We start from the raw sequence: 9,719 nt of genomic DNA, 5'->3' as shown, positions 1-9,719 counted from the left end.
ATATATCATTTGTCTTCATCAGCATATTGAACTTCTCAGTAGCATGGAGCCGGGAAGTGAAAATATAGTCAAGGAGATCAAACAATAGGCTAGGACGTGCGTGAGTACTTCCAATGATATACTAAATATCATAGTCAAGTGACTTAGTCATCACCGTCGCACGTTGATGTAGCATGTACATTGATATAGTTGTTATCAAAATTATCATTTTCACCTACCAAATCTGATAATCTTTCGCCGACGTTAATATAATTGAGACTTGGTCAGAAAAAAAATTGATTGATGCCCATAAATGTATAAGTTAGAAGAAAATCAAAATTAATTTAAATTTTTTAAATCGACGTGGTTAATCAGGATAGTGAGTCAAAGAAAATTAATGAGTTATTAAAATAGAAGCAATTAGTTGATCATTAAAATGAAAAATAAATTAATGTTTGAAATCTGAAAATTAATTTACGATTAAAAAAAGTTAGAAGAAAATCAAAACTAATTTAAATTTTTTAAAACGACGTGGTTAATCAGGATAGTACTTAAGAAAAAGTAAAGACAAATTAATGAATTATTAAAATAGAAGCAATTAGTTGATTTGGAAAATGAAAATATTCATAAGTGACCGGGTGGTCAACTCTCTTTCAATATTTATAACGGTTAGATATATTAGCAATCAATAACAAAAAAGTATTCGGAAAAAAACATAGTACCATATACCGAAGTACAGTAGAATATTCCATATAACGTCCTTGGGTATTCCAGTTTCGGTGAGCCCAAGATTTTGTTCTTGTTTTGTTCTTTTTCTTATACATGACCTAGCTAGTTCCTCGATTTGATCGAGGAAGGTAGCTCCTTTTCTACAGACATGCACTTCTCTCCACAATAAGTGAAGACGAGTAAATGGATACAAAGCAGTCCAGCTGGCGACGGCGATATCCATAATAATTCGGAGATAACTGCATGGGTGTGTTGGTTCATGCCCATGTTGTCAAATTCGGGTTCGGGGATGACCCTTTTTGGTGTTTGATTTCCAACAAAGATGAGGTGATCGATTGATGCACGCAGCTATTCCATGAAATGCCTGAGAGAAATGATGTATTGTGGAATGGACTTCACTCACTTGAGTCACTTCAGCATTACTGCTTCAATAATTTGATCGGCTAATTCATGTTTTATATATAGATTCTTCAATGAACGTACTGATGGATGTTAGCTAGGTTTGATCTATGAGGAAGATTAGGAAAAATTAAATTGAGCTAGCTCTTAGTTTCCAGTTTTCTCTCTAGAGCCACTCGTTGCATTTTGATTTTCTTCTTGCCAAGAAGCTTGCCATTGCTTATCATAGAAAGTTGCCTCATCAGCTAGCTTCTTAAGGTTGTCGTAATCGTCGGTTCGCCTGAACAGTATTATACCAATCACTGTCGCCAAGAGCCCTGCCTTGCATATGAAGTTACCAGTTTGTCCAACTACGCCAACCCTTGTCAGAGCGTCTACAGCATATCCCATGGAAAATCCAACCATTGCTGCTCGACCTATAGCATTTTAGAACTAGAAATGTTATGCAATTTTTGGAGAACATATTCAAATCCCATGTGCCCTTCTTCCACCTCTCATCTATAAATTTCACAGCAGAAGATTCTGTATCCAAAGCGTGCTCCGATTTATAGTCAGCACTCAGCAGCACCCTCTGCCTCTGGCTTTTCTACATCTGATCGATCTGAAGTGGACTTCTCTTGTTCTGCTTCTTTGAAACCACTTTGAGCTTCCACATTGAGAGAAACAACATGAACTGCCTCTTTAGTCCCCAGAGCGCGAGCTGGTCTGGCCTGGAGTTGTTGTTTCTTGGTTACATGTTGTGAACGAGAGCCACAGACTATTTGCAATGAAGCAGAAATGGCAATGGAAGCCATATGCCTTATCTAAGAGCTTTTACTCTGCTGTTCTTGATATTTTGGTGCTTCAGTTTCTTGCTTTTAGTTTTCACTTTCTAAAAAATCTTATAGATGAAGATGACAGACTAGGAAGGAAACAAATGCTTAGAAATTTTAAAGCTTATCTTCCCTCCCACTACTGCGTGTCAGTGAAGTTATGGGCAAACGATTTTACTGCATCTGCTTCAACCATTTGTTTTTACCGCAGTTAATTTTGAGGTTACATGTCACTGACTCTTTGTGAAGTTAAAATCACTATGAATCTGGAGCAAGATAACTTCGAAAAAATCAGATGGATGGAAGTTGATTCAAAGTTTCAAACACAAGGAAGCCAACGGATAAAGATACAACTTCAAACTAAACTGCATTATCGTTCTCAATCTTTCCAGACACATTGAGACCAAATTTTCCGGAACAAATCCATCAGCCTAAGGCATACAATTTCTGACCAAGAAAAGGTCAGGACGGTAGAAAAATATGACAGTAAATTTTTAAGCAAATAAGAATGGATTCCAAGCTGTGTTTTTAGGTTGTGATGCTATGAAAGAGGAAAAGAGAAAAGTTGCTAACAGATTGACTTGAAAAGCTACTCATGCTTCCCAACCCCTCAAGACAGTTGCGCGTGCCACACGATTCACACCCAATGTGAAGGCACCCATTCTGAGATTACATTCATGAGTCTTACACATGTTCTTGATGTTATGGAATGCCTTAGTCATGTACCTCTGAAGCTCGTTGTTCACCTTCTCCTCGTCCCACATGAAACCTTGAATATTCTGACAAGATAAATTTTGGACATATTAGATCAACTCCCTAATCTTTAAACAAAACTCAAAACTTAATGAACAGGGGAGAAAGAGTTGTATCGATCATAGTCACCTGAACCCACTCAAAATAGCTGACAGTCACACCACCAGAATTTGCATATATGTCTGGGAGGATGATAACTCCTTTCTTAGATAAAATCTGTAATAGACAGAAATCACTCGTCAGAATTCTAACCATATACTTTTCCTCTTAACATCCCAAAAACAAGAAATGGTGCATTTATACCTCATCTGCTTCGACATCAGTAGGCTGATTTGCTGCCTCAACTATGAACTTGGCTCTCACTGATGAAGCATTTTCCCTTTGTAACATAAATTATTGAATATAAGTAAAATGAAGAGAATCATGTATAATTTAGCATGCTACAACAGACAACAATGAAAGCAGTGAGTTTGGAAAAGCTCATACTTGTTCAGAACTCCACCCAACGCAGAAGGGATGAGGACATCACATTCCTGTGCAAGCAGTTCATTAGGGTTCATTGTATCTCCACCACTGAAGTTTAACAAACTCCCTGTGTCCTCTTTATGCTTAACTAACGCCGGGATATCTAGTCCATTTGGGTTACAAAGTGCACCAGTGATGTCACTAACAGCAACAACCTTCCCACCTTTATCGTGCAAGAGTCTTGCTGCCCAGGATCCCACATTTCCAAAACCCTATAAAAGTTACACCAATAAAACATCTTTTCAATTGTTCATGGAAGTTTTTAACAAAGAACACATGCCAATATGAAACATAAGTACCTGAATAACAAAAGTCAAGCCCTTCAATGACTTCCCATGTTCTGCTAGCATAGCTTCTGTTGCAAAAACAACACCACGCCCAGTTGCAGCCTCCCTACCTAGAGATCCTCCAAGATCCTAAAATTCCAAAATTAAACCATAGGTTAAATGTCTGAGCCTAAACTTTAAACAGATAACTACCAAAGTTTCTCGGGACTACTACTTACAATTGGCTTTCCAGTGACTACAGCTGGTGAGTGACCATGAAATTTGGAGTACTCATCCAACATCCATGCCATGGTTTGAGCGTTGGTGCCCATATCAGGTGCAGGAACATCAGTGTGAGTTCCAATGAGATCATGGATTTTCTGAGTGAAGACACGAGTCAAGCGCTCCAACTCACTCTTACTCAAGTCCCTTGGCGTGCATCCAATTCCACCCTTTGCTCCACCATATGGAAGGTCTGCCACAGCAGTCTTCCATGTCATTAGTTGAGCCAGGGAATTCACTTCATCTGGATCAACCTTCATCGCCGAAAAAAGGAAACATTTCAATACAGAATTTAACCACAAAGCACATCCATTTGTCTATACTTGAATATAAATGCTAAACATTGCATATCGTTTTAAAAAAACCAGGGGTTCTGGCAAATAAACCAAGTGACCTCAGTAAAGACTGAGCCTTTGTATGATTACATATGAACTGTTTAAGCAAACCAAGCTGACTTTTGATCTGAAGCCAAAAGAACAATACATGAACCTATAGTATTATGCTTTTAACACATTTAAATTCTCTCTGTCAAATGAAAACTTGGTTCCCAAAAGTCTGGAATCACAACTGATAGGACCAACAATTTAGTTTAATGATTGGGGACTATTTCTGGGTCCAAACTCCAAACAGAAACATACAAATATTGGCTTCTTCAGAAAAGCTTACAATTTTAAATCCCAAACAGATTAAAGAAAAACCAATTCATTATGACTTCGGGTCACATATATGGTTCAACATCAAATCAAGAACAAACACTTCAGGGTCTTAAACAGTTAAACCCCATCACATATATGACTCAACATCAAATCAAGAACAAACAGATCATCAAAAGCAACAGAACCTGATTAAAGACAAAACAAAAAACCAAAACAAGACCAATATACCTCATGATGATATCTGATCCCTCCCTTCATAGGACCACGTGCATTATCATGCTGCACCCTAAATCCAACGTACGACACCAACGTCCCATCATCCTTGGGAATCGTGCACTCCACCTGAAATTTATCAAAACCAGAATTTAGTATTTCTCATAAAAACGTGATCATCAAAACTCAAACAATGAAAAGAACAAGACCTTGATCTCCCTGAAGGGGATCAAAAGACTCTTCTCAATCTTGGCATCCAACCCAAGAAGTCTAGAAGCGTTTCTGAAATTACGGCTAGTTGCGGCGAGTGCGTTCATGTCTGCCTAACAAAAATCGATATTCCAAAACCCAGAATATATAAAAAGACCAAAACTTTAACAGACCCAGAAACCAAACACAACACGAGTTGAAAGTTGAAACAACGAAGAAAACCAAAGCTAGCTAGGATAGATGAAAAGGAGTGATAAGTAGGTGAGTATATATATAGGGGAAAATGGCGCTGGCTGTTATATCATATCAGCATAATCATAATTAACGGGATGAGATTGAATGCTGGGTCAATTTCGCTGCCTGTTACTAGTGTTTACTACTCGTCTATCACATAAGGGATAAAATCAATGTGAAATAATAATAAAAAGTAATGGTCAAGCTAAGCCTCCTAAATTCAGGAAGGAAAGATAGAATTTTTTCACGTGCAAATTTTCGAGTTGTTTGGTTGTCATTAACAGAATATAAGCAAAGATGAATTTGACGTTGTAATCCCAGCTCCACAAAGAGTTCAATGAATGGTGAGCTCCGGGGAACGGGACCACGTGGCGGTAGACGCGGGGAAGGTTTTACTAAATTTTGGGAGGGGACGAGTAGCCGCGTATTTGTCAGCACTGATGGAATGGGGAGGTGGAGGGATATGCTTGGGAGGTTTGGGTGGTTTTGTTTAATTGGGTCATTATTATCTTTTTATAGATTTGAAGTATTCTATAATCGTATTTCAGAACAAATATATTGTGTAATAGATAATGTATATGGATTTAGTCCAAAAGAAATGGGATTAGAAACACCATGCTTAAAGGTCAAGATGAGTTGGTCGTAGTCATATTGATTTAGGCTTGTTCTTCGTTTTCTAATATATTTGAAATGATAGAAGAGCCGGTTAAATGCACAAGATGAGTTGGCCGTAGTCATATTGATTTAGGCTTGTTCTTCGTTTTCTAATATATTTGATATGATAGAAGAGCCGATTAAATGCAGAGGTTCATCGTGTATGATTAGTAAAAGAAAACCAGGGATGTTGTAAGTTGGGACAAATTAATCATCAATTCTTTGTTCCCGAGTACTTGATCGTTTGATAAGTAGCGAAATTGTTCTCATATCAAATGGGACCTCAGCTTCAAGTAACCTGTATTGGTACACTGCAAACTTTAAAAAATCTACCGTCCCTGTTATTAGGATTTCCGAAGTTCCTTGGCATTCTTGTTCTGTTGATTCTGTTACAATTCCGGTTTCTTATAATTTCCTCAGTTTCTCTTTTTACTGCGGAAAAACAAAAACTCAGAACGTTCCACTTCTGGATCATTAACCCGAGAAACATAGGACTTTCAAGGCCAACAACAATAAATGCCACGACAGTACAAATCATTCAACTAAACTAAAACAAACCATCAGAATACTACTCATAAACAAATTGTTGTTAACCACATTCTGAAAATAGGCCATTAAGTTACTCCAATCTGTCAAGAGAAGACATAAATTGTCTAACACACATTTCCCCTCCCTATACCATCAACAGACTATTCAAGAGGGTAAAATGCAAGTACAATGACAACTATCTGAACTTCAAAAGTCCATGACATTGTCAAATCTAACTGAATTTCAATGTCCACTCAAAATGTCTGAGACAGTCCCGAAGATCCTAGGACGATAATGTCAGTGAGAGTTGGAATCTTGTTTCTGTCTTTTTTCAGTTCTTGACAATCCTCCTGCAATCAATAACAACTGTCAATATGCCTGAAGAACATGAACTATCCTCTGAAAACAAACATGCAATATACTACCCTGAGATGCTAAAAGTTCATTTTTCACTTAATTTCATAAAATAACTGAAGATAAGCAACATGATTCCACTGCAGGGTTGACAGGTATTATACACAATCCTCAAAATGCTTAAATCAGTTAAATGGGTTAAAGAGATGGTAAGATATCAATTATCTCATATAAGACTGAGGTCACCCACCCCGGATTCAAAACTTTAAGCCTGGAAAGCATGAACTAATTCAATTTTGAAATAAACTAAGATTTTCACTAATTCTTTCCCGCCCAAAGGCTTACATGGAGATTCAGTAAAAAAAAAAAACAGCTATCCTGAAAGGTGCCTACAGAAAGGAAATGCTATATTAGAGGTGGGAGGGAAAGAAAAAAACAAAAGAGGTTCGACTATTAAATCATAAACAATTAGGAGTAGCATTTCATGTTTAGTAAAAACTGGTAGGCATACAAGGAATTTCCAGCTGGCCTGACCACAATCCCACCAAAAGGCTCAGATAGTTGGTTCAGCTCAAAGAACAACTACAGTAGCTATTCTCATCCTGAGAGGTGTAGAATAAAAGCAAAATCATCATTGCCATATAGGTGGGGAGCAAAAAAAATTAACTTTCTTGACAATGAACAACTAGGAGTGGCATTTCATGTTAACATTATTTTTTTAAAATAAAATTCATGGTCAGATTATTCATGAGGAATTTTCAGGTTCCTGACCACACATTGCACTCCCCGATAAAGTTTTGTGTCTGAGTAGGGGCTTAGCTCAGTACATTTTGAGTTCAGCTCTCTAATCCTCCACCTCAGACACGTAGACACAAAGACACACAGACAAGCAAAAACCACTGGAGAAACCATCATCACTTGGCAGGTGAAAACATACAGAACTGATGACAATCTGAACAAGATATGCAGTCACTTTGTGTAGACACGACAGTTAATCACACAGACAGAAAATAAAATATTGAACTTTTTGATATTCTATACAAGCCTACAAGAGTACAAGGGGTAGACAATATATATATATATATATATACATATCATATTTGGAAATAAAAAAGTGCCTCTATCATAGTAGCAAATATAAATTCTTGTAATGTAAGTTTTACACAGAGAAGTATACTAATCTCATAACCTGAAGACCAAGGAGTTAAAGCTTACCTCAACTGATATATTTTCCATTGCTGTTAGTATGTATGATATGTCAAGTTAGCCTTCTTTCCTATAGTAACAACCACACACATATATGTCAGAACACTGGTTAGTGTGGTCGTTTGAGCAAATCTGTCAAAATACTTGTGCTTTGACAATGTTAAAGTAAAGTAGTAACAATTAGCAAGTGCAAACCAAACCAAATTCATGTACTTACTTTCTCTTTCTTCGATCAACTGCACTATTCCTTGCATCTTTTTTTGCAAGAGAAGATCCAGGGGCATTAGCATACTGCATAGGGGGGAGGGCAGGAACAGTTGCTGTAGCAGAAATGGTGGCAGCTGGCACAGGTGGAACAGGAGGCAATGCTAGCTGAGGCGGAGCAGAAGCAGGGGGTGCAGCTTCAGGTTCAGGAAGAGGTCTCGGTAATATGTGTTTCAAACGGTTGTGCCTATAGTTTTTCCAGAAGTAGAATTGCTGCCTATGCGCCAATTCCTAAACATGCCAGGAACAGAGAGACTTTAGAACCTGAGCAAGATTCAGTTGTTGTCATTCATGAAAGAGAAGTAATTGCTCATGTCCCAACTCCAAAAGTGGTTTCACAATTTGCTCCAATCAACCCAACCACCCACATTTATAGCGCTTAGGGTTCAGGCAGAGTGAAGATATTTCACATAATATGTCAACATAACTTTATGGAGTATGAAAGAAAAATGCTTCTAAGTAGTATGGAAAAACTTCTTTTTGCATGTAGTATGATAGTAATTCAGTGAATACTTATCAGAAACAGTGATTAATTACAAAAATGAAATGTAGACCTAACATATATTAACTTCATATAACTTCAGGCCATATTTCTAAAATATGAATTACCAAAGCATGTCAAAAAGAGACAACGAAAAACACGAAGCTAACGAATCAACAGATCATGCTGATCACTTCAATATCCAGTTCCAAGACACAAAAAGCATAAACAAGCAAGCATAAAAAAAACGACCTTGTTGGCAGGATGTGCCATTGCGTTGCGAAAGTTTGCATTTTGGAGTTGCTCAAGGAAAAACAAGCAATGAGGGTACCTAGATTGTTACACCAAACAATGTTAAACCATCCAACAACCCCAAATACACAACTCAAAATCAGCCCAAAACACCAACACACAACATTACATTATGAACTTAGTGTACTCAGGACGCTGCCAGTACTGAAGATACTTCAAGTACCCAATGAAGGCCTCATCTTCAAAGTACCGATTTTGAGCCAAATCTGGAACAGAAACACACCAACAAAATTCACCTCGGGTAATACACACCAAATTACCAGAGATCAAACTGCAACAAAAGCAAGGTGAAAGATGGTAAATTTTTACAGTGGATATAAGTGGGATTAGCGAGGCATTGTATGAACTCCAATTCAAGCAAGAATCGCTGCCTCCCATCATCTGGGTCTTTGTAAATTTCTTGGCTGCAATTTACGAGTACAAAAACCGATCGAATCAGACGAAATTGAATTGGGGATTTTGAAGACGAAAGAAAGGGGTTTAGGGTTTTTGCTTACGTGTCAGAGGCTTCATCACTCTCTGTGCCAGACGCCATTAGAGCCCTTCAGAGCTTGATACCCTGACTGATTTATAAGAGCAGATTTAACGATTTAAACGGAATGTTTGACCCGTTCTACTTCATAGAAATGGGCCGGGTCGGGTCATGCTTCATAAGAAACTGCTAACCCTTTATTGAATGTCTTGCAAATTTGGAAGCAAATTAACCTTCCACACCATCATTAACTATTCTCATACGAGATGGGTCTTGAACTAGGCATTGCAAGTAATAGTTACGCTATAAGGTTTTTTTTTGTATTGAAAGTTTCATCTTGAGATAACATTGGAAACATACAAACTAATTCAAGTTGTGTGACATAAACAA

The 9,719-nt window shown here is 37.6% G+C and overlaps 2 protein-coding genes and 1 pseudogene across 3 annotated transcripts; all 3 read right to left on the bottom strand.

The window, feature by feature from the left end:
* Positions 1 to 1,122: 1,122 nt before the first annotated feature.
* On the bottom strand, positions 1,123 to 1,960 carry LOC126802055 (light-harvesting complex-like protein 3 isotype 1, chloroplastic; annotated as a pseudogene).
* A 245-nt stretch (positions 1,961 to 2,205) lies between these two features.
* LOC126802054 (glutamate dehydrogenase 2) lies at positions 2,206 to 5,060 on the bottom strand. The gene is made up of 8 exons (XM_050529585.1): positions 4,824 to 5,060; positions 4,630 to 4,743; positions 3,703 to 3,999; positions 3,497 to 3,613; positions 3,159 to 3,409; positions 2,976 to 3,051; positions 2,802 to 2,888; positions 2,206 to 2,698 (listed from the first exon to the last, which is right to left on the bottom strand). The coding sequence occupies exons 1-8, from the start codon at positions 4,929 to 4,931 to the stop codon at positions 2,513 to 2,515; spliced, it is 1,236 nt and encodes a 411-aa protein (XP_050385542.1). The 5' UTR covers positions 4,932 to 5,060; the 3' UTR covers positions 2,206 to 2,512.
* A 1,141-nt stretch (positions 5,061 to 6,201) lies between these two features.
* LOC126802425 (mediator of RNA polymerase II transcription subunit 31) lies at positions 6,202 to 9,498 on the bottom strand. Of its 2 annotated transcripts, XM_050530053.1 has the most exons (7): positions 9,355 to 9,498; positions 9,167 to 9,261; positions 8,967 to 9,063; positions 8,798 to 8,876; positions 8,018 to 8,295; positions 7,810 to 7,870; positions 6,202 to 6,590 (listed from the first exon to the last, which is right to left on the bottom strand). In XM_050530053.1, exons 1-6 carry the CDS (start codon positions 9,390 to 9,392, stop codon positions 7,858 to 7,860), a joined length of 600 nt encoding a protein of 199 aa, XP_050386010.1. In that variant the 5' UTR covers positions 9,393 to 9,498; the 3' UTR covers positions 6,202 to 6,590; positions 7,810 to 7,857. The 2 variants fall into 2 exon arrangements, with proteins under 2 accessions (XP_050386010.1, XP_050386009.1); XM_050530052.1 differs by lacking the exon at positions 7,810 to 7,870.
* Positions 9,499 to 9,719: the final 221 nt, after the last annotated feature.

Source organism: Argentina anserina, chromosome 7 (genome assembly GCF_933775445.1).
Source record: "Argentina anserina chromosome 7, drPotAnse1.1, whole genome shotgun sequence".
In the NCBI taxonomy this organism is placed as follows: Eukaryota; Viridiplantae; Streptophyta; class Magnoliopsida; order Rosales; family Rosaceae; genus Argentina; species Argentina anserina.
Note: the sequence above shows the minus strand (reverse complement) of the source record. Positions and strands in the feature narration are given on the sequence as shown.

What these genes read in the sequence shown, in the direction of transcription:
- LOC126802054 (XM_050529585.1), bottom strand. Translation starts at nt 4,931, where the DNA reads ATGAACGCACTCGCCGCAACTAGCCGTAATTTCAGAAACGCTTCTAGA. An exon ending in TCCCCTTCAGGGAGATCAAG is followed by an intron (nt 4,744 to 4,823) that starts GTCTTGTTCTTT and finishes GATAAATTTCAG; the next exon opens with GTGGAGTGCACGATTCCCAA. An exon ending in TTGGGTGGAGTTCTGAACAA is followed by an intron (nt 3,052 to 3,158) that starts GTATGAGCTTTT and finishes TATGTTACAAAG; the next exon opens with GGAAAATGCTTCATCAGTGA.
- LOC126802425 (XM_050530052.1), bottom strand. Translation starts at nt 9,392, where the DNA reads ATGGCGTCTGGCACAGAGAGTGATGAAGCCTCTGACAC. An exon ending in TAATCCCACTTATATCCACT is followed by an intron (nt 9,064 to 9,166) that starts GTAAAAATTTAC and finishes TTTCTGTTCCAG; the next exon opens with ATTTGGCTCAAAATCGGTAC. An exon ending in TGGCACATCCTGCCAACAAG is followed by an intron (nt 8,296 to 8,797) that starts GTCGTTTTTTTT and finishes TGGCATGTTTAG; the next exon opens with GAATTGGCGCATAGGCAGCA.